We start from the raw sequence: 23,925 nt of genomic DNA, 5'->3' as shown, positions 1-23,925 counted from the left end.
CAGGGCCTGATAATCTACATCCTAGGGTACTTAAGGAAGTGGCCCTAGAAATAGCAGATGCATTGCTGATCATCTTCCAACATTCGATGGAATCTGGAACATGGATTGGAGGGTAGCTAATGTTACCCCACTATTCAAAAAAGGTGGTAGAGAGAAAACGGGGAATTACAGACCGGTAAGCCTGACATCGGTAGTGGGGAAAATGCTAGAGTCCATTACAAAAGATGTAATAGCAGAGCACTTGGAAAACAGTAACAGAATCGGACAAAGTCAACATGGATTCACAAAAGGTAAATCGTGCTCGACTAATCCAATGGAATTTTTTGAGGATGTAACTGGTAAAATAGATAAGGGAGAACCAGTGGATGTGGTGTATCTGGACTTTCAAAAGGCTTTCGATAAGGTCCCGCATAAGAGATTAGCGTGTAAAGTTAAGGCACATGGGATTGGGGGCAAGGTATTGACTTGGATAGAGAACTGGTTGGCAGACAGAAAGCAAAGAGTTGGAATAAACGGGTCTTTTTCCGAATGGCAGGCAGTGACTAGTGGGGTACCGCAGGGATCGGTCCTTGGACCCCAGCTCGTCACAATATATATAAATGATCTGGACAAGGGAACTAGATGTAATATCTCCAAATTTGCAGATGACACAAAGCTGGGTGGGCATGTGTGCTGTGAGGAGGATGTCGCGAAACTCCAGGATGATTTGGACATGTTGGGTGATTGGACAGAAACATGGCAGATGCAATATAACATGGATAAATGTGAGGTTATCCACTTTGGTGGCAAAAACAGAAAGGCAGATTATCTAAATGGCAATAGATTGGGAGAAGGGGAAGTGCAACGAGACCTGGGTGTCCTTGTGCACCAGTCGCTGAAGGTAAGCATGCAGGTGCAACAGGCGGTTAAGGCGGCAAATGGTATGTTGGCCTTCGTAGCGAGAGGGTTTGAGTACAGGAACAAGGATGTCTTGCTGCAGTTGTACAGGGCCTTGGTGAGACCACATCTTGAGTATTGTATGCAGTTTTGGTCGCCGTATCTGAGGAAGGATGTTCTTGCCATGGAAGGAGTTCAGCCAAGATTCACCAGGCTGATACCTGGGATGGCAGGAATGACGTATGAGGAGAGATTGGGTCGATTGGGCTTATATTCGCTGGAGTTTAGAAGAATGAGAGCGGATCTCATTGAAACTTATAAAATTCTGACAGGACTGGACAGACTAGATGCAGGAAGGATGTTCCCGATGGCCGGGGAGTCCAGAACCAGGGGACACAGTCTAAGGATAAAGGGTAGGCCATTTAGGACAGAAATGAGGAGGAATTTCTTCACCCAGAGAGTGGTGAACCTGTGGAACTCTCTACCACAGAAGGCAGTTGAGGCCAGTTCATTATATATATTCAAGAAGGGGTTGGATATATTTCTTAAGGCTAAAGGGATCAAGGGGTATGGGGAGAAAGCAGGGACCGGGTACTGAATTTGGATGATCAGCCATGAATGGCCTACTCCTGCTCCTATCTTCTATGTTTCTATACTTCCTGGCAGCTTTACAATTTGAGATTCATGAAAAGATTAAACAGACAAACTGATTCTTTGAACAGCTTTCTCTGCAGATATTTCTCAGGCAGAAGTAGCCACCCAATCTTTACCAGAATTACTACATGTTTATCTATGGAGCTGCATCTTGCCAGGTCAAAACTGTAACTAAAAAACTCAGTCCTTAAACTTTGAAATGCAGTCTTGCCTTTGAGAAGCCAAATCATAAGGCAGGAGCTTTACTCTTGGGCAACAAGCGCCATATTCATACATCAAGATATGCCTGGGGTATCTGACAAGTGCTGTCTATACTAGGAGCTATTCGCAATAGATTTATGCTGCCCAGTGATACATATTAATTGTTCCTGACACTTGGAGGTGACTTCATTTCCCAGACGAATGTTCGTTAGTAAACAATTTTGTTTTTATGTACTTTGTGCATTTTACCATTTTCACACAGCCTGTCGCAGAAGCCATTTTCTTTCCTTAAAAATGAACTATTTTTAATATAAAGCTGTACAGAGAAAACCCATAAATTATGAACAAAAATCCTTCATTTTTTTTCCAGTTTCCAGCATTTTACTCAATCAGATTTTATAACTAGAAACCTGGCATTAAATACTCACTCGCCAAAGACGGGGTTGAGCTGTTTGGGGATATAGCGGTCCTTACTGTTCTGCACTTGTTCCCCAACTTTAATTTCAATGTAGGGATCGGACTTCCCATTCAGGTCACTGGGAGCAAGGTTAGTCGCCTTGGAGGAAAAGAGTCTTTAGTTTAGAAATCACAGAGGTTTGACAAAAATGAACATAGGGCCAATTTTTTTGGCTTTTGTGCCCAGGAACTGAGCATTGCCTGGCATGAGGTTCAGGAAAATGGGCTCGAGGCCCAGATGGTCATATCTGGCCCCTAAAACACTGCAACCCGGATTCCTGGGACCTACCTGAGGGGGGGGGGGGGTGCAGAGCCTGACTGACAACTGAAGACGTGCCGTCTAGATGGAGCGATAGGGCAGGAGGAGTCACTCACAGCCCCTTGCCTCTTTTTCTAATGCAGTGCTCACTGGGCACCCAGATGCCAGAGTGTTGGCGATGTGGCTTTTCCCTGGACCCCAGTGCCTGGAGGGCTCACAGGGATCCCAGGGATAGGCCCAAGAGCTTGAGGAAAGCCACAGGTAATAATTCTCGTTCCCCTCCCCCCAACAAGAATTATCAACTCGATTCGGGACCTTTGAGCTGTTGATCTACACTGGTAGCCGGAAGGTCCCGATCACCTAGGCTGGAGAAGCCTGCAGCTCTCCTAATTCACCAGGTCCTAACTCCAGCATTAGGCCATGCCAGGGCTAAGGCTATCACTGGGAGGGTTAAATGATCTGGGACAGCAAATTGAGGGAATCCAGGCCTCTGCTGTTTTGTGACTGGCCAGAGGGTTCAGGAAAATCAGCTCTATAATTTATCTTTTTTATATTCTAGGTTTTCATTCCAACTTCTCAACACCTTGTTATTTTAGTCTTTTTAGCAGATTTACTGAAAAAGTAAATGCATACAGAAGTAGATGAAAGAGTCTCCATTTCCCTCCACAAGCCCCACACAACACATTGTGCTGGTGAATACTTCCATAACTTAGCGAGAAGTGTACTCACTTTCACCACATAAACCCGGACAAGAACTTTGACTGGTCTGTTCTTCGGGATACCCTGTAATATCTTAAAATCAACTTCCGCCTCTTTACTTGGGTAGATTAAGAAGGAGCCCTGCAAAAATAAAACAGAACCAATTAAATAAAATTCAGGAGGAAGAAGGAAGGGAGAAGTCTGGGAGTGTAGGAATTTGTTAAAACAGATTGAAAGACGAATGAATAAAGGTGGAAAAAGTGTGCAAGAGGAGACATAAAAACCGGATGAACATCACACGAAAAGATCCCTAGCACTGGAACAGTAACTAGTGAGGAAGTTAGAATACGAGCAAATAAAAAGTTTTCCCCAAGACAGTTAACACTAACTTGCTATCCAATTTTTGTAGTACAAAATATCCTAGGCTTTTTAAGTCATTGTGCCCAAAAAACTTAATTGGACCAAAAGACCGAGGGCTAAAAATTCATTATAGCCAAGAAATGGGCAGTGTTTAGACTAAAAAAGGTTAAGCTCTGCCACCTGAAAATCGTCTAGGGTGCACGCAAAATTCGTGTTCACTCCCAATTAAAAAGATTGTAGTCATGACTCTAGTCTAGAAACTCACGCTCATTGGCATTAAACTGAAAAGCTGGACCAATATCGGGGGCAGTCTAATTGCAAGTAATGATTGTCACAGGCGTTTTTCACTACTTAAAGGGGAGGTTCATTGATGCTGCAGCACCACATTGTCAGCGTTGTTGGGTGTGCAGCTGCCCCAACAACCATAAAAAGGTCAAGGAGAAGGAAGAGTTCTTTACAAATCCTGATGGCAGATCGTCGCCCCAGGGAGAGAGCCCGGAGGTTCTCCGATGAAGCTCTGGAGGCATTGGTTTTCGCAGTGGAGAGAAGGCAGGCAGTCCTGTACCCACCAACTGGCAGGACGCCCTCACCATAAGTCTGCCGCACTATGTGGAGGGAGGTAGCACATCACGTTACGGGCAACACTGTGGACCCCAGGACTCACACCCAGTGCAGGATAAAGTTTAATGACCTCACACGGGTGGTCAGGGTGAGTGAAGGCTTTAACAAATGCTACCACCATCTGTATCACAAGCTTCACACATTGCTCAATGCACCACACCCCCAGCACTCACCCGCCAACAATCTCCACCTACCAACACTCACACCCACATCTTACACCTTGCACACAATGACAGCTATTCAACTATGGCAGGCACATCACCCAAACATATAGCACCACACTCACACACTTTCCTTTCTCTTACAGGCCAAGGTGGCGCATAATCGCCGGGAGCAAGAGTGGACGGGGGGGGGGGGGCCAAGCTTACATTGAAGAGCTGAGCCAGCTGGAGATGAGAGTGCTGGAGATCATTGGGCGCCAGGTCATCAGCACCATGGCCACCGGCGATGCTGACCCCCTTGGGGATAACGACGGTATGTTCATTCCTAATCCTGCTTCTCACATCCCACTTCCCCCTCAGCCCACACTCTTTTCTCACTTTCAAACTACTCATGCTATATGCATGCATTTCTGCCTTCCCGCGCCCCCCACCCCCCTCACCAGAACCCGACTCTTGTGCCTTTCTGCTTTCAGATAATCAGCAAGCACCCGAGCAGCCTGTCCCCAAGGGCACCGCAGAGTGTGTAGGGGGAGAAGGAGGAAGAAGATGACACCGCGTCACTGCATCTGTCACTCGTAGACACCAGCTCAGAAATTGGCACCACACGTTCTTTAGAGGCTAGTGTAGTAGCAGGATCTGCACAGGGTGAGGCACCAGGCACGAATGGGCTGCAGCAAGGCCAGGGGGAAAGGGTAGCTCGGGGACCTGCTCCACGGAGGGCGAGTTCAGCTGCACAGGACTCAAATGAGGACCTCGATGGTGAGGCCTTCAGAAGAAGGGTGATGGGCGCACATGGAAATGATAGGTGCAATGGCAAGACTGCCAGAAAGCTTCTTGGCAATGGCAAGGAGCGTGGAGGAATCCACCTCCAACATTGCACGGGGCGCTGCGCAGAGCCTAGAGCCCAGGATTTCCAGTCTGGAAATGACGGTGTGCTCCCAGAGACTGTGGCAACCCAGACGTGATGGCGTGCATGATGAGCAATGTTGCAGCTTCCACTGCAGCACAGGCGGACCAAACGTCTTAGTGCTGCAGCAAAAGCTCAGACTGCTCTCATGCAGTCTCTGCTTGGTGGCATCCAAGCTCTGACTGCTGTCATCGTGGCTGGGTCTACCACCATCGACCGGGGTTTTCATGGTGTCGTAGCAGGCCTGCAATTTGTGCTCCAACAGATTGCTAGGAATGCTGAGGCGCTGCCCCAGGGAATTGACAGTGGGTCTGTGGAGCAAGAACCTGCTGTCCTCTCTCAGGATGACAGCATTCCTACTCCCACCACTGCCACTCCGCCATTGCCTTTTCAGCTGCCTGTCAGCCAGTCAGCACAGACTGCTGCCGCACATGCTGAGGTGGCGCAGTCTACAGCCGGGCCTTCCAGTTCCACAGCTGTTCGAGGTCATCCTGCAAGGCCATCTGAAGTCTCCCGCATTGAAACTCAGCAGCCTTCCGCCAGCCATGCTGCAGCCACTGGGGGCGCACTGCATAGGAGCACCAGAGTAGGAAAATGCACACGAGCAACAGGCACTAAGGGATTGCACAAGGGTGATTAGTTAATAGTATTCATGTAATATATTTATAGATAAATTTATTAATTGTGTTTGGAATCTTTTGTGGTGTCTCTCATTTCAATTTTGCACCCAGGGGGACGCTGTGACATGGCCTGTGACAGGCATGGTATGATGGGGATGTGGTGAGCGATGGGGATCTCGGGTTTCATTCTGGTGAATCCGAGTGTGATGAGCCGGTTACGGACAGCCCGTTTGGAAGGCCGATTGTCTCGCTGCCCCCGCTCTCCCTCCTCTTCCTCGACCTCTTCCTCCTCGTCCTCCTGAGGTGGTCCCGCAATCCCTGGTGGCAAGGGCTGCGCCCTCATGATGGCCAAGTTGCAGAGCATGCAGCAGACCACCACGAAATGGGACAGCCGCTCAGCCGAGTACTGGAGGTCTCCTCCCGAGCAGTCAAGGCAGCGGAACCATTGCTTCAGTAGGCCGATGATCTGCTCAATGATGTTCCTAGTGGCAGCATGGCTCTCATTATGTGAGTGCTGAGCAGGAGTGTTGGTGTTGTGGAGGGGAGTCATGAGCCAGGTGGCGAGCGGATAGGCCTCGTCTCCGAGCAGTCATCCTCGAGCTTGACGTGGTGGCTGGAAGTGTGCTGGCACACCGGTCTGCCGCAGGATGAAGGCATCGTGGCTGCTGCCAGGATAGCAGCATTGACATTGAAGATTCGCTGTGTTTGGTCGCACACCAACTGCACATAAAGTGAGTGGTAGTCTTTGCGGTTATGGAAGATCGCAGGATTGTTATGCGGTGCCCGCAAAACTACGTGGTTGCAGTCAATGGCGCCCTGCACCATGGGGAAGCCCACTATCCTGGCAAAGACACATGCATGCTCATCCTGCTTCTCTCTGGTGATCGGGAAGCCAATGCAGTCCCTTCTCCTGGTGTAGAGAGCCCTCAGTGACCTCTCCGATGCAGCAATGGATGGCGAACTGGGAGATGTTAGCTTGTGTCCTGCTGTAGACTGGAAGGATCCGCTGGCGAAGAAATTGAGGACCATGGGGTTACGGGGATAGGGTGGGATATGTGTTGGTGTAGGGGTTACGGGGATCGGGTGGGATATGTGTCGGTGCAGGCTCGATGGGCCGAAATGGCCTCTATCTGCACTGTGGGGTTTCTGTGATTCTGTGTGATGGTGACCTTTTCTGCCACTGGGAGAGCTGTGTTCGCCCTGGTCTGAGGTTGGAGGTCTGGTTGCAGGAGGTAGCAGAGCTCCATGACCACCTCCTTGGTGAAGCAAAGCCTCCTAATGCACTGCTCCTCGCTTAATTGAAGGTAGGAGAAGTGATGTCGGAAGACACTAGGAGGGTAAGGCATCCTGGTGAGAGCCCTGAAGGCCCTCCTCCACCTCTGCGCACATGTTCCCACCTTTCTCGCTGCCTCCGCTCCATCCGCCGTAGATGCTGGAGGGAGAGGTCGACTGCCAGTAGAGTCCCCATGACCTTTAGCAAGGGTTGTAGTTTGAAGTATCTCAAAAATAATGAGGGAGTTTTTTTACTTGCCAGAACACTCCCTGATACCAAATAACCTTGAAATAACTAAAGAAAACTCTTGCAGTAGCAGGAAGTAGCTCACAGCCACTCAAACTGCAAAACCCTGCCAATATCGGCGCTGCAGCCAGCTTCCTGCCGCCGCCACCTCAACCTGTCGCCGGTAACTTCAATGGCCAAAACGAAGTTGGGAGATCGGGAGTCAAGTGAGCGTTGCGCACTCACTAACGTCATGATCTCCATGATTGCAATGTCCCCAGCAACAAGTTTAGCAGCAGCAGCGCTACCAGCAAGACGGATATGGCGTGCGCCTCTGGAACCACCATCAGCTGGCAGTGGAGCACTGAACACAAATTCCTTTCCCCCAAATCCCTTGGACCAGATGGCAAAGCGTCCAAGGATTCCAAGGGAGACCATGGAATGAATGTCTCTGAAAGAGCTCTCCCCCTCTTAGTTCCACTCCCCTGCTCTTTCCCCAAACTGCTCTTCTTAAAAGATGTTATGGATGCTGCTTCCACCATTGTTTCTGGTATGGCATAAAAATATTCCCCTAACCTCTCCCTTCTTTCTTTTGATACAATCTTAAATTTGTGCCTTTTAGTTACTGACTCACCAACCAGAGGAAATAGCTTTTCCCGATTTACCTTATTCAAACCCGTCGTAAGTTAGAATATTCCTGTCGGATTCCTCTTAACCTTCTTTGTTCTAATGAAAAGAGCCCCGGTTTCAAGGGGGGAAAATTTGGTTGGTTAGCGCCTCCAGTTAGAGCCTCCGGGAGCACTAACGGGGCGCGAGGAACTTCGCACCCAAGCGCGGATATTTTAGCGCCGCTCACAAAATTGACCAGTCGTTTTGCGGCGGCGCTAAACATTACCGTCACAATCTCCTGCGCCCACAGATCGTGACATCAGTAGAGCGTGCAATGCCCCGGTAGCACCCCAGACCGGAAATTCAGTCGCGCCCCCTGCCTTAGCACCTGCCGCTAGGAATGACAGGTAGAGGGGGAACGCTTTCAAGTCGGGAAGGGGCCGGGGGAAGCTGCTTTTTCTTGTCGACAAAATGTTTTGTACACACAGGTTGAGAGCGAGAGAGATGTCTGGAGAGATTAACGCTGTCCTAAGGAGTTTGGTCCTCAGCACCACTTTTGAGGTTCCTAAGCGCCGAGCTCTTTCCCTGGGCCGATCCATTAGTGGTTCCAACACAATTGCTTTAGAAGTCTCTCCAGGCCGAGATTCAAGGCTGCAAAGAGCAGGGTATGGCTGGCCAGCAAGATGGACCCTCCCCTTTATGAACTGACGGTGCCAATCTGTCTGCCTTCCATGATAACCGACATCGCCTGAGTTTCAGTTAAGTTCTGAGGTAGTGCCTCGCTCCCTGGTGTTTGCACCTTGAGGTGTGCAGTGCTTGATTTAGCGCCCAAATCACCTCCAGGGGCGATAGAGGCGAATCTTGTAGTCGGGGGCGATAATTAGCGCCAGGAGGTAAACTTTGCACCCGGCCGATATTAGCGCCCGGCCGATATTAGCCCCAAAATGGGGGATACCCAATTTTCCCCCCCCAAGTGTTTTAAGTTTTTTTCCTAAACAACATTACAACAACAACAAAGTAAGCTGTGAGGAGGACACAAAGAGCTGCAAAGGGAGAAAGACGGGTTAAGTGAGTGGGCAATAAGGAGGCAGATGGAGTATAATGTGGGGAAATGTGAGGTTATTCACTTTGGTAGCAATGGAAAAACAGAATATTTTTTAAATGGTGAGAAGCAATTACATGTCGGTGTTTGGAGAGTTTTTTTTTTATTTGTTTATGGGATGTGGGCGTCACTGGCAAGGCCAGCATTTATTGCCCATCCCTAATTGCCCTTGAGAAGGTGGTGGTGAGATGCTTTCTTGAACCGCTGCAGTCCGTGTGGTGAGGGAACTCCCACAGTGCTGTTAGGTAGGGAGTGCCAGGATTTTGACCCAACGACGATGAAGGATCGGCGATATACTTCTAAGTTAGGATGGTGTGTGATTTGGAGGGGAACTTGGAGGTGGTGGTATTCCCATGCACCTGCTGCCTTTGTCCTTCTAGGTGGAAGAGGTCGCGGGTTTGGGAGGTGCTGCCGAAGAAGCCTTGGCGAGTTGCTGCAGTGCATCTTGTAGATGGTACACACTGCTGCCACGATACGCTGGTGGTGGAGGGAGTGAATGTTTAAGGTGGTAAATGGGGTGCCAATCAAGCAGGCTGCTTTGTTCTGGATGGTGTTGAGCTTCTTGAATGTTGTTGGAGCTGCACTCATCCAAGCAAGTGGAGAGTATTCCATCACACTCCCTACTTGTGCCTTGTAGATGGTAGAAAGGATTTGGGGAGTCGCGAGGTGAGACACTCACCGCAGAATACCCAACCTCTGACTTGCTCTTATTACCACAGTATTTATGTGGCTGGTCCAGTTAAGTTTCTGGTCAATGGTGACCCCAGGATGTTGATAGTGGGGGACTCGGCGATGGTAATGCTATTGAATGTCAAGGGGCGGTGGTTAGACTCTCGCTTGTTGGAAATAGTCATTGCCTGGACGCGTTACCTGCCACTTATCAGCCCAAGTCTGAATGTCCAAGGTGTCCTCGTACAGGAAACACAGAAAGTTAACATGCAGGTACAGCAAGAATTAGGAAGGCAAATGGCATGTTGGCCTTTATTGCAAGGGGGTTGGAGTACAAGAGTAAGGAAGTCTTACTACAACTGTATAGACCACATCTGAAGTACTGCGCTCAGTTTTAGTCTCCTTATCTGAGAAAGGACATACAGGCCTTGGAGGCGGTGCAACGAAGGTTCACTAGATTGATCCCTGGGATGAGAGGGTTGTCCTCTGAAGAGAGATTGAGAAGATTGGACCTATACTTTCTGGAGTTTAGAAGAATGAGAGGTGATCTCATTGAAACATACAAGATTCTGAGGGGGATTGACAGGGTAGATGCTGAGAGGTTGTTTCCCCTGGCTGGAGAGTCTAGAACTAGGGGGCACAGTCTCAGGATAAGGGGTCGGCCATTTAAGACTGAGATGAGGAGGAATTTCTTCACTCAGAGGGTTGTGAATCTTTGGAATTCTCTACCCCAAAGGGCTGTGGATGCTGAGTCGTTGAGTATATTCAAGGCCGAGATAGATAGATTTTTGGGCTCTAGGGGAATCAAGGGATATGGAGATCAGGTGGGAAAGTGGAGTTGAAGTCGAAGATCAGCCATGATCTTATTGAATGCCGGAGCAGGCTTGAACGGCCGAAGGGCTGACTCCTGTTCCTAATTCTGATGTAATGTGACAACAACAACTTGTATTTACATAGCACCTTTAACGTAAAATGTCCCAAGGCACTTTACAGGAGTGTTAGAAAACAAAATTTGACACCGAGCCACATAAGGAGATATTAAGGCAGCTTGGTCAAAGAGATAGGTTTTAAGGAGCGACTTAAAGGAGGAAAGAGAGATAGAAAGGTAGAGAGGTTTAAGGAGGGAATTCCAGAGGTTAGGGCCTTGGCAGCTGAAGGCACGGCCACCAATGGTGGGACAATTGAAAATCAGGGATGCTCAAGAGGCCAGAATTAGAGGAGCACAGATAGCTCGGAGGGTTGTGGGGCTGGAGGAGATTACAGAGATGGGGAGGGGCGAGGCCATGGAGGGGTTTGAAAACAAGGATGAGAGTTTTTTAATTGAGACATTACTTAACCGGGAGCCAATGTAGGTCAGCGAGCACAGGGGTGATGGGTGAACGGGACTTGGTGCGAGTTAGGACACGGGCAGCAGAGTTTTGGATGACCTGAAGTTTACGGAGGGTAGAACGTGGGAGGCCGGCCAGGAATGAGTTGGAATAGTCCAATCTAGAGGTAATAAAGGCATGGATGAGGGTTTCAACAGCAGATGAGCTGAGGCAGGGGCGGAGTTGGGTGATGTTCCGAAGGTGGGAATAGGCGGTCATAGTGATGGTGCGGATATATGGTTGGAAGCTCATTTCAGAGTCAAATATAACACCAAGGTTTAGAACAGTCTGGTTCAGCCTCAGACAATTGCCAGGGAGAGCGATGGAGTTGGTGGCTAGGGAATGGAGTTTGTGGTGGGGTCTGAAGGTAATGGCTTCGGTCTTCCCAATATTTAGTTGGAGGAAATTTCTGCTCATCCAGTGCTGGATGTCGGACAAACAGTTTGACAATCTAGAGACAGTGGAGGGGTCGAGAGAGGTGGTGGTGAGGTAGAGCTGGGGCTCGTCAGCGTAATTGTGGAAACTGACGCTGTGTTTTCGGATGATGTCGCCGAGGGGCAGCATGTAGATGAGAACTAGGAGGGGGCCAAGGATAGATCCTAGGGGGACACCAGAGCTAACGGTGCAGGAACGGGAAGAGAAGCCATTTCAGGTGATTTTCTGGCTACAATTAGATGGATAAGAATGGAACCAGGTGAGTGCAGTCCCACCCAGCTGGACAACGGTGGAGAGGCGCTGGAGGAGGATGGTGGGGTCAACCATGTCAAAAGCTGCTAACAGGTCGAGGAGGGATAATTTACCTTTGTCGCAGTCACAAAGAGCTGTTTCGGTACTGTGGTGGGGCAGAAACCGGATTGGAGGGATTCAAACATGGAGTTCTGGGAAAGATGGACACAGATTTGGGAGGCGACAACATGCTCAAGGAATTTGGAGAGGAAAGGGAGGTTGGAGATGGGGCGGTAGTTTGCAAGGACAGATGGAGTCAAAGGTCTTTTTTGAGGAGAGGGGTGATGATGGCAGATTTAAAGGAGAGGGGGACAGTACCGGAGGAGAGAGAACCATTAACAAAATCAGCTAACATGGGAGCTAGGGAGGGCAGTTGTGTGGTCAGCAGTTTAGTGGGAATAGGATCGATGGAGCAAGAAGTGGGACTCATAGATAGGATGAGGTCTGAGAGGGCATGAGGGGAAATAGGCGAGAAACTAGAGAAAGATGTGAGCTCAGGGCTAGGGCAGGGGTGAACCTTAGAGGAAGTTTGGCCTGGTGGGCTAGGGGAAGGGAGGGAAGTGGCAGAGGCAGCTGATCAGATGGTCTCAATCTTAGTGATAAAGTCGTCCATGAGCTCCTCGCACTTGTTGTTGGAGGTGAGGGTGGAAGAGGCTGGGGAGAGGGGTTTAAGAAGACGGTTTGCAGTAGAGAAAAAAGCCGGGGTTATCTCTTCATTCCAGGATATTCCTGAAATAGTGAGCAGTTTTGCCAGACGGGAGCAGGAACCGATCGTGCCTTATGTGGTCCAGCCAGATCTAGCGGTGAATGGCTAAACCAGTTGTCCGCTATATCCGTTCAAGTCTGCATCCCTTGAACTGAAGGGAGCGGAGATGAGGGCCGTACCAGGGAGAACGGCCAGTGAGCGAGAGTAATGGTTTTAATGGTGGAGGTGAGGGTGTGGTTGAGCAGATCAGTAGCTGCAGAAATGGCATGGTGAATAGAGGGCCAAAGGCTGGATAGTTGGGATTTTGAAAGTGCAGTAGTAAGTGAAAGTTACAAGAAAGTTATCACGTAAAACTGACCTTGTATTTGCCCATAGTTCGATCATCAATGCTATCTCCAAATTCATCTTCATTGGCTTTACCCCGGTACAGAGGGAAGATATAGAGCCAATCTTGAAAGTTATCATACTCATTCTCTAGCTCTGTGTTGTAAATCTGCAACAATATGGAAGAACCTCTTTACAGCGTCAGTACATTCACTGCAATGTTGGCAAGTCTGGTTAAGGGAAGAGTTTTTTGCTTTGTTAATCAACTCCATTTAATCAATCACAAGATTATGGTCACGGTGTGTGTCCTCTACAAGACTTTAGCCTGGCTCCTCTGGGGTGCCCAACATCACTGTTGCGGATCCCATCAGAATTCCAGGACAAGCTAAGGCAATATAATTGGCTCTGGTTATGAGCTCACCCACTGGGAAGCCCGAGGACCAAAGTAAATTCTTCCAAACTCAGCAGTTGATTTGATTACAACAATGTCCCATGCACAGCAACATTTGGTGCTGAATGTTGGCCTAGGCACCTACTCCCTGCTGTTATTTCTTCAAATGCAATGGAATCTTTTATGTCCACCTGAATAGGGAGACAGCACCTCTGACAATGCAGCATTCCCTTGGCACTGCACTGGGAGTGTCAGCCTGGATTATGTGCAAGAACGCTGGCACAGCTGGAGATGTCATTGGCTGCTTTTGGATAAAACGATGCAAGTGCAGAGACCACAAGAGATAAGGTTGAGGGGTGTCCAAGACTACGAGTGGGGGAGTTTATACAGAGGGTAATATTGAGGGAAAACATGAGGGTAGCAAAGTCAGAAGGCGGGGCGAGGGGAGGTGAGGTGAGGTGTAAGTTGAAGTTACAGAAAATGAAGAGTCACTTGGTGATGTTGGTCTGCATGGGGCCAGTGGTGAAAACTGACTGTCTCAATCTGTTACAACTCTTCCTCAGGATAAAGTAACTCAAGTTGGATTCCTGGCACAAAATCCTTTCGCCAGGAGACAGAGAAAGCCTGGAAACACAAAGTGTGAAAGAGAGTGAGACTGAAGACAATTTACCTGAAATGATGCAATAGTTTTTCTGGCTGCTGTGGGCAGGTGCTCGTCCATCCCAATATCTTCCTCCTCTATGTCATCAATTGTTGGTGGGTTCAATTGAGCAACAACTGTAAAAATCAGGTAAAGAATGAGGCAGGTAGTCATCACCCCTCTCCTCAAAAAAACAAACCTTGATCCCTCCGTCCTTGCAACCTACCGCCCCATCTCCAACGTCCCTTTCCATTGAAACTTATAAAATTCTAACAGGACTAAACAGACTAGATGCAGGAAGGCTGTTCCCAATGGCGGGGGAGTCCAGAGCCAGGGGTCACAGTCTAAGGATAAGGGGTAAGCCATTTAGGACAGAGATGAGGAGGAATTTCTTCACCCAGAGAGTGGTGAACCTGTGGAATTCTCTACCACAGAAGGCAGTTGAGGCCAATTCATTAAATATATTCAAGAAGGAGTTAATATATTTCTTAAGGCTAAAGGGATCAAGGGGTATGGGGAGAAAGCAGGGACATGGTAGTGAATTTGGATGATCAGCCATGATCTCATTAAATGGCGGAGCAGGCTCGAGGGGCCGAATGGCCTACTCCTGCTCCTATCTTCTATGTTTCCTCTCCAAAGTCCTTGAACGTCTTGTCGCCTCCCAAATCCGTGCCCATCTTTCCCGCAATTCCATGTTTGTATCCCTCTAATCAGGTTTCCGCCCTTGCCATACTACCAAATCGGCACTCATCAAAGTCACAAATTTTTATTCGTTTTTATAGGATGTGGGCGTCGCTGGCAAGGCCAGCATTTATTGCCCATCCCTAATTGCCCTTGAGAAGGTGGTGGTGAGCCACCTTCTTGAACCGCTGCAGTCCGTGTGGTGAAGGTGCTCCCACAGTGCTGTTAGGGAGGGAGTTCCAGGATTTTAACCCAGCGATGATGAAGGATCTGCGATATACTTCCAAGTCAGGATGGTGAGTGACTTGGAGAGGAACTTGGGAGGTGGTGGTGTTCCCATGCGCCTCCTGCCCTTGTCTTTCTAGGTGGAAGAGGTCGCGGGTTTGGGAGGTGCTGCCGAAGAAGCCTTGGCGAGTTGCTGCAGTGCATCTTGTAGATGGTACACACTGCAGCCACGGTACGCCGGTGGTGGAGGGAGTGAATGTTTAAGGTGGTGGATGGGGTGCCAATCAAGCAGGCTGCTTTGTCCTGGATGGTGTCGAGCCTCTCGAGTGTTGTTGGAGCTGCACTCATCCAGGCAAGTGGAGAGTGTTCCCTCACACTCCTTACTTGTGCCTTGTAGATGGTAGAAAGGCTTTGGGGAGTCAAGAGGTGAGAATACCTAGCTTCTGACGTGCTCTTATTACCACATTATTTATGTGGCTGGTCCAGTTAAGTTTCTGGTCAGTTGTGACCCCCAGGATGTTGATGGTGGGGGATTCGGCAATGGTAATGTTGTTGATGTCAAGGGGAGGTGGTTAGACTCTCGCTTGTTGGAGATAGTCATTGCCTGGCACTTCTGTGGCGCAAATGTTACCTGCCCCTTATCAGCCCAAGCCTGAACATCGTCCAGGTCTTGTTGCATGCAGGCATGGACTGCTTCATTATCTGAGGAGTTGTGAATGGTGCTGAACACGGTGCTGAACACTGTGCAGTCATCAGCGAACATCCCCATTTCTGACCTTATGTTGGAGGGAAGGCCACTGATGAAGCAGCTGAAGATGGTTGGGCCTAGTATACTATCCTGAGGAACTCCTGCAGAGATGCCCTGGGACAGAGATGACTGACCTTCAATCACCACAACATCTTTCTTTGTGCTAGATATGACTCCAGCCAGTGGAGAGTTCCCCCCCGCCACAATTCCCATTGACTTCAGTTTTACTAGGGCTCCTTCATGCCACACTCGGTCATATGCTGCCTTGATGTCTAGGGCAGTCACTCTCGAATGGTTTTGGCGGAATCCAAACTGGGCATCAGTGAGCAAGTTATTGGTAAGTGCCGCTTGATAGCACTGTCGATGACACCTTCCATTACTTTGCTGATGATTGAGAGTAGACTGACGGGGCGGTAATTGGCCAGAATGAATTTGTCCTGCTTTTTGTGGACAGGACATACCTGGGCAGTTTTCCACATTGTCGGATAGATACCAGTGTTGTAGCTGTACTGGAACAGCTTGGCTACAGGCGCAGCTAATTCTGGAGCACAAGTCTTCAGCACGATAGCCGGGATGTTGTCGGAGACCATAGCCTTTGCTGTATCCAGTGCGCTCAGCCGTTTCTGGATATCACGTGGAGTGAATCGAATTGGATGAAGACTGGCTTCTGCGATGGTGGAGACCTCAGGAGTAGGCCGATATGGATCATCCACTAGGCACATTTGGCTGAAGATGGTTGCAAATGCTTCAGCCTTGTCTTTTGCACTCACATGCTGGGCTCCATCATTCAGGATGGGAATATTCATGGAGCCTCCTCCTCCAGTTAGTTGTTTAATGGTCCACCACCATTCACAACTGGATGTGGCAGGACTGCAGAGCTTTGATCTGATCCATTGATTGTGGGATCGCTTAGCCCTGTCTATAGCATGCTGCTTCTGCATTTTAGCTGTGTTGCAGCTTCCCCAGGTTGGCACCTAATTTTTAGGTACGCCTGGTGCTGCTCCTGGCATGCTCTTCTACACTTCTTGTTGAACCAAGGTTGGTCCCCTGACTTGATGGTAATGGCAGAGTGAGGGATATGCCAGGCCATGAGGTTACAGATTGTGGTGGAATACAATTCTGCTGCTGCTGGTGGCCCACAGCGCCTCATGGATGCCCAGTCTTGAGCTGCTAGATCTGTTCTGAATCTATCCCATTTAGCACGGTGGTAGTGCCACACAACACGATGGAGGGTGTCCTCAGTGTGAAGACGGGACTTAGTCTCCACAATGACTGTGCGGTGGTCTCTGCTACCAATACTGTCATGGACAGATGCATCTGCGACAGGTAGATTGGCGAGGACGAGGTCAAGTAGGTTTTTCCCTTGTGTTGGTTCTCTCACCACCTGTCGCAGGCCCAAACTGGCAGCTATGCCCTTCAGAACTCGGCCAGCTCGGTCAGTAGTGGTGCTAACGAGCCACTCTTGGTGATGGACATATATGTCCCCCACCCAGAGTACATTCTGTGCCCTTGCTACTCTCAGTGCTTCCTCCAAGTGGTGTTCAACATGGAGGAGTACTGATTCATCAGCTGAGGGAGGGTGGTAGGTGGTAATCAGCAGGAGGTTCCCTTGCCTATGCTTGACCTGAAGCCATAAGACTTCATGGGGTCCAAAATCAATGTTGAGGACTCCTAGGGCCACTCCTTCTCAACTGTACTGCCACCCCTGGTGGGTCTGTCCTGCTGGTGGGACAGGACATACCCACGGATGGTGATGGAGGAGTTTGGGGCATTGGCTGAAAGGTATGATTCTGTATGACTATGTCAGGCTGTTGCTCGACTAGTCTGTGGGCCAGCTCTCCCAATTTTGGCACAAGTCCCCAGATGTTGGTGAGGACTTTGCAGGGTCGACTGGGCTGGGTGTGCCGTTGTCGTGTCTGTAGCCGGTGCCGAGGTCAATGCCGAAGTCCCCTTTGTGACTGTGACAAAGGTAAACTATATCTCCTCATCCTTCTTGACTTGCCTGGAGCCTTTGACACGGTTGACCACTCCACCGTCGTCCAGCTGGGTGGGACTACAGTCGCTTGGTTCCATTCTTATCTATCTAATCGTAACCAGAGAATCACCTGCAACGGCTTCTCTTCCTGCTCCCACATCGTTATCTCTGGTGTCCCCCAAGGATCTATCCTTGGCCCCCTCCTATTTCTCATCTACATGTTGCCCCTTGGTGACATCATCTGGAAACACAGCATCAGTTTCCACATGTCATAGAGTCATAGAGTTATACAGCACGGATAGAGGCCCTTCGGCCCATCGTGTCTGCGCCGGCCATCACGCCCTGTCTAATCTAATCCCATATTCCAGCATTTGGTCCGTAGCCTTGTATGCTGTGGCATTTCAAGTGCTCATCCAAATGCTTCTTAAATGTTGTGAGGGTTCCTGCCTCCACAACCCTTTCAGGCAGTGAGTTCCAGACTCCAACCACCCTCTGGGTGAAAAAGTTCTTTCTCAAATCCCCTCTAAACCTCCCGCCCTTTACCTTGAATCTATGCCCCCTAGTTATTGACCCCTCTACTAAGGGAAAAAGCTCCTCAGCATCCATCCTATCTATGCCCCTCATAATTTTGTACACCTCAATCATGTCCCCCCTCAGCCTCCTCTGCTCCAAGGAAAACAAACCCAATCTGCCCAGTCTCTCTTCATAGCTGAAGCGCTCCAGCCCCGGTAACATCCTGGTGAACCTCCTCTGCACCCTCTCCAACGCGATCACATCCTTCCTGTAGTGTGGCGACCAGAACTGCACACAGTATTCCAGCTGTGGCCTAACCAGTGTTTTATACAGCTCCATCATAACCTCCTTGCTCTTATATTCAATGCCTCGGCTAATGAAGGCAAGTATCCCATGCCTTTTTTACCACCTTATCCACCTGTTCCGCCGCCTTCAGGGATCTGTGTACTTGCACACCCAGATCCCTCTGACTCTCCATCTTGCCTAGGGTCTTACCATTCATTGTGTATTCCCTTGCCTTGTTAGTCCCCCCAAAGTGCATCACCTCGCACTTTTCCGGGTTAAATTCCATTTGCCACTGTTCCGCCCATCTGACCAACCCATCTATATCGTCCTGCAGACTGAGGCTACCCTCCTCGCTATTTACCACCCTACCAATTTTTGTATCATCCGCGAACTTACTGATCATACCTTTTACATTCATATCCAAGTCATTAATGTAGACCACAAACAGCAAGGGACCCAGCACCGATCCCTGTGGTACCCCACTGGCCACAGGCTTCCAGTCACAAAAACAACCTTCGACCATCACCCTCTGCCTTCTGCCACTAAGCCAGTTTTGTATCCAATGTGCCAAGGCACCCTGGATTCCATGGGCTCTTACCTTCTTGACCAGTCTCCTGTGCGGGACTTTATCAAAGGCCTTACTGAAATCCATGTATACCACATCCACTGCGTTACCCTCATCCACACACCTAGTCACCCCTCAAAAAATTCAATCAAATTAGTCAGGCATGATCTTCCCTTGACAAAGCCATGTTGACTATCCCTGATTAATCCTTGCCTCTCCAAGTGGAGACAAATTTTGTCCCTCAGAATTTTTTCCAATAATTTTCCTACCACTGATGTTAGGCTCACTGGCCTGTAGTTCCCCGGTTTTTCCCTACTTCCCTTCTTGAATAATGGTACTACATTAGCGGTTCTCCAGTCCTCTGGCACATCCCCTGTGGCCAGAGAGGTCCTGAATATATGTGTTAGAGCCCCCGCAATCTCTTCCTTTGCCTCACACAGCAGCCTGGGATACATTTCATCCGGGCCTGGGGATTTATCCATTTTTAGGCCAGCTAAAACCACCAATACCTCCTCCCTCTCGATGTTAATATGTTCGAGCATATCACAGTCCCCCCGCCCTATTTCTATGTCTACATCGTCCTTCTCCATAGTGAAAACAGATGCAAAAAATTCATTTAGAACCCCTCCTACATCTTCCGGCTCCACACACAGATTGCCACTTTTGTCCCTAATGGGCCCTATTTTTTCCCCAGTTATCCTCTTACCCTTAATATACTTATAAAACATCTTAGGATTTTCCTTTATTTTGCTCGCCAGTGTTATTTCATGGACCCTCCTTGATCTCCTAATTTCTTTTTTAAGTATCCCCCTGCACTTTTTGTACTCCTCTAGGGCTTCCTCCGTCTTTAGCCTTTTGTATCTGCCAAAAGCCCTCCTTTTTTTCCTAATCCATTCCCGTATATCCCGACATCCAAGGTTCCCTGTGGTTTTTGGAACCACCCTTGACCTTTATGGGAACATGTTGCCATTGTATGATCTCAATCTCCTTTCTGAAAGCCTCCCATTGCTCCGATGCGGATTTTCCTACAAGTAGCTGATCCCAGTCCATTTTGGCCAGATCCTGCCTTATCCTATTAAAATCAGCCTTCCCCCAATTTAGAACCTTTATTTCCGGCCCATCCATGTCCTTTTCCATGACCACCTTAAATCTTACCATATTATGGTCACTGTCACCAAAGTGCTCACCTACTAGCACTTTTTCCACTTGGCCAGCCACATTCCCTAGAATTAGGTCCAGTACCGCCCCCTCTCTTGTAGGACTTTCTACATGCTGGCTCAAAAAGCACTCCTGGATGCACTTTAAGAATTCTACACCCTCTGAGCCTTTCACACTCTGACTATCCCAGTTAATATTGGGGAAGTTGAAATCCCCCATTATTATTACCCTATTATTTGCACATTTCTCTGAGATTTGCCTACATATCTGTTCCTCTATCTCCCCCTGACTGTTTGGAGGCCTATAGTACACTCCCAGCAAGGTGCTTGCCCCCTTTTTGTTTTTAAGCTCCACCCATATGGCCTCATTAGAGGACCCTGCTAATATATCATCCCTCCTTACTGCAGTAATTGACTCCTTAATTAATATTGCGACACCCCCTCCTCTTATACCTCCCCCTCTGTCTCGCCTGAAGATTCTGTACCCCGGAATATTGAACTGCCAGTCTTGCCCTTCCCTCAACCATGTCTCCGTGATAGCAACAATATCACACATGTGTTTATCAACACCTTCAGTTCATCCACCTTATTTGCAAGACTCCTTGCATTAAAATAGATGCCATCCAGCCTTGCCCTTATATATTTGCCCTGTCTACCAAGCTGACTTGTTTTGTTCTCTATAATTGGCAGCACATCCCCCCCTATTTCAGCTCCCCTCTGTATCCCATCCCCCTGCCAAGTTAGTTTAAACCCCCCCCAACAGTGCTAGCAAACCTCCCCGCAAGGATATTTGTCCCGCTCTGGTTCAGGTGCAACCCGTCCGACTTGTACAAGTCCCACCTTTCCCAGAAGCAGGCCCAGTGATCCAGGAAAGTAAAACCCTCCCCCCTACACCAACTCCTTAGCCACGCATTCATCTGCTCTATCCTCCCATTCCTATACTCACTAGCACGTGGCACTGGGAGTAATCCAGAGATTACAACCTTTGAGGTCCTGCTCTTTAATCTGTTACCTAGCTCCCTAAATTCTTGATGCAGGACCTCATCTCCCTTCCTTCCTATGTCATTGGTCCCAATGTGGACCACGACCTCTGCCTGCTCACCCTCCCCCTTAAGAATGCCCTGCAGCCGCTCAGTGACACCCCTGACCCTGGCCCCAGGGAGGCAACAAACCATCCTGGAGTCACGTTTGCGGCCACAGAAACGCCTATCTGTTCCCCTTACGATAGAATCCCCTACCACTATTGCTCTCCCACTCTTTTTCCTCCCTTCCTGAGCAGCAGAAGCTTCCCTGGTGCCAGGAAGCGGGCTGCTGCTGCCTTCCCCTGGTAAGTCATCCCCCTCAACAGTATCCAACTTGGTACGCTGACGACACCCAGCTCTACCTTACTACCTCTTCTCTTGACCCCTCCACGGTGTCTAAATTGTCAGATTGCTTGTCCAACATACAGTTCTGGATGAGCAAAAATTTTCACCAATTAAAAATTGGGAAGACCGAACCCATTGTTTTCGGTCCCCGTCACAAGCTCTGTTCCCTAGCCACTGACTCCATCCCTCTCCCCAACATCTGTCTGAGGCTGAACCACACTGTTCGCAACCTTGGTGTCATATTTGACCCTAAAATGAGCTTCTGACCACATATCCGCAGCATAACAAAGACCGCCTACTTCCACCTCCGTAACATCGCCCGTCTCCACCCTTTCCTCAGCTCATCTGCTGCTGAAACCCTCATCCATGCCTTTGTTACCTCCAGACTTGACTATTCCAACACACTCCTGGTCAGCCTCCCACATTCTACCCTACGTAAACTTGAGGTCATCCAAAACTCTGCTGCCCGTGTCCCAACTCGCACCAACTCCCGTTCACCCATCACCCCCGTGCTCACTGACCTACATTGGCTCCCGGTTAAGCAGCGCCTCAATTTCAAAATTCTCATCCTTGTTTTCAAATCCCTCCATGGCCTCGCCCCTCCTCATCTCTGTAATCTCCTTCAGCCCCACAACCCCGCCTCCCCCCCCCACCCGAAAGATATCTGCGCTCCTCTAATTCTGCCCTCTTGAGCATCCCTGATTATAATCACTCAACCATTGGCGGCCGTGCCTTTTGTTGCCTGGGCCCTAAGCTCTGGAATTCCCTGCCTAAACCTCTCCGCCTCGCTTCCTCTCTTTCCTCCTTTAACACGCTCCTTAAAATTTACCTCTTTGACCAAGCTTTTGGTCACCTGCCCTAATTTATGCTTATGTGGATCGGTGTCAAATTTTTTGTCTTAAAATACTCCTATGCAGCGCCATGGGACATTTTACTACGTTAAAGGTGCTATATAAATACAAGTTGTTGTTGTTTTTCTCATTAAATCTCTGAATAATATTCTAGATTTCAGGGCTCCGACATTAACTTCTGACTAGCATTTTATAACGATGGTTTTGGACTTCATTTTCTTTTAAATGTGGAGCCACTGAGTTCATCAAGCCTCTCCCTTCCACAGAGAGGCAAGTCATAAACACCGGCATAGACATGTTGGGCTGGACGGCCTGTTTCTGTGCTGTAAAATTCTATGTAATTCTATGATTTCTGCTAAATGATCCAAGTGTTAGCCGTGGCGCTGTGGTAGCACTCTAATCCCTTTATGGATTTAAGCACATAATCTAGGTTGACACACTCGTGTGGTACTGAGGGAGCGCTAGATTGCTGATCCTGCCATCTTCCTGATGAGGCATAAAACCAAAGTTCAGTTTGCCTGTTCAGGTGGATGTAAAGGATCCCATGGTATTAGGCAAAGAAAAGCAGGAGTTCTCCTGGTGTCTTGGCCAACATTTCTCGCTCCAATAAACAAATTAACTGGTAATTTATTTCATTGATTGTGGGATCTTGCTGTGTACCACCCCATATGAAAATTGTTTATCACAAGCATTTAAAGTTCCAAATAAAGATTCCATGCAATTGAGTTCCTGTGAATCTTCTTAGATTCACACATGATTAAAGAGTAGAAATCTGAATACTATTGATGTCCTGCTACCCAGTATAATTCTAAGCCATGCAGAGCAGCAGAGCATAAGATCGCAGGCTTCATTCCTAGTCTGTGCTGGTAGATTATTCCAGTGGAGTGATAGAGCTGATCTCAGTGATCTGTGAGGGCTCCTATTGATGACTGTCCAGTGACCCCTGCTGGAGGTGCATGTGTGGGGATAGGATTGAGGTCAGCTGTGATGCTCCCTGTAGTTCAGTAGCCTGTTGACACTCACGGTCTAGGTTCACACACAAAGAATACTTAGTTAGGCGAGGTATTGACACCAGTGGAATTGTATGCGAGCAGGAATCACAGGAAAGGTGACAAGAAGTTGAAACAATTGGAAGGAGAATTTCTGGCACTTGGTGAAGGTGACGGTGAAGGTGAAGACCTCTGTTTATTTTGTCTCAAAGCCATGTCACACCAGCAACATGTTCAAGGTGTAATGACACTTTTTCTAACACGAATGACGTAATGCAGAGGGGTATAAAAGTTTTGCACAAACCACAATCTCTGCTTCTCCCCTACCTGATGGCATTGACTCAATCACTTCATCCAAGTGCCCATTGCTCCAGTGAGAGGCAATGAACAATGGACCGATTTCCCAGATTCGTCAGCCTGTGGGAGAGTTTAGCCATGCTAGCAGGGAGTTACAGGCAAGCTCACCACTGTGTCCTGTCCATTAATTCAGGAGCAGGAGCCCTCACCGATCTTCCCCGCACTAATTTAGATATACAAAAATATTTGAAGAAAAGGCCAGAGTTCATCAAGGCCATCCCTTCCACAGTTCATACGCAAATCCACTTCAATGACCAACATGCCACCTGAGATCTCAATACTTTGGGGGAAAAATTGAGTCGCGGCCCCTTTGGGGTGCTAACTTCGCCGGGAAAAATTAGCGCCCCTGCGGCCGAAATTCACCGG

The 23,925-nt window shown here is 48.8% G+C and overlaps 1 protein-coding gene across 1 annotated transcript in view; it reads right to left on the bottom strand.

Annotated features, from left to right (window-relative positions):
• Nucleotides 1-23,925, bottom strand: part of fer1l4 (fer-1 like family member 4) — a 294,195-nt gene that overhangs the window by 39,277 nt on the left and 230,993 nt on the right. Inside the window, exons 33-36 of the mRNA XM_086005966.1 lie at nucleotides 13,877-13,983; nucleotides 12,850-12,984; nucleotides 3,176-3,286; nucleotides 2,160-2,287 (exon numbers count right to left, since the gene is read on the bottom strand). Coding sequence (XP_085862092.1) covers nucleotides 2,160-2,287; nucleotides 3,176-3,286; nucleotides 12,850-12,984; nucleotides 13,877-13,983 — 481 coding nt within the window. The remainder of the gene's footprint in view (nucleotides 1-2,159; nucleotides 2,288-3,175; nucleotides 3,287-12,849; nucleotides 12,985-13,876; nucleotides 13,984-23,925) is intronic.

Source organism: Somniosus microcephalus, chromosome 13 (assembly GCF_052327205.1).
Source record: "Somniosus microcephalus isolate GS21.2 chromosome 13, FLI_Smic_1.0, whole genome shotgun sequence".
Classification (NCBI taxonomy): domain Eukaryota; kingdom Metazoa; phylum Chordata; class Chondrichthyes; order Squaliformes; family Somniosidae; genus Somniosus; species Somniosus microcephalus.
Note: the sequence above shows the minus strand (reverse complement) of the source record. Positions and strands in the feature narration are given on the sequence as shown.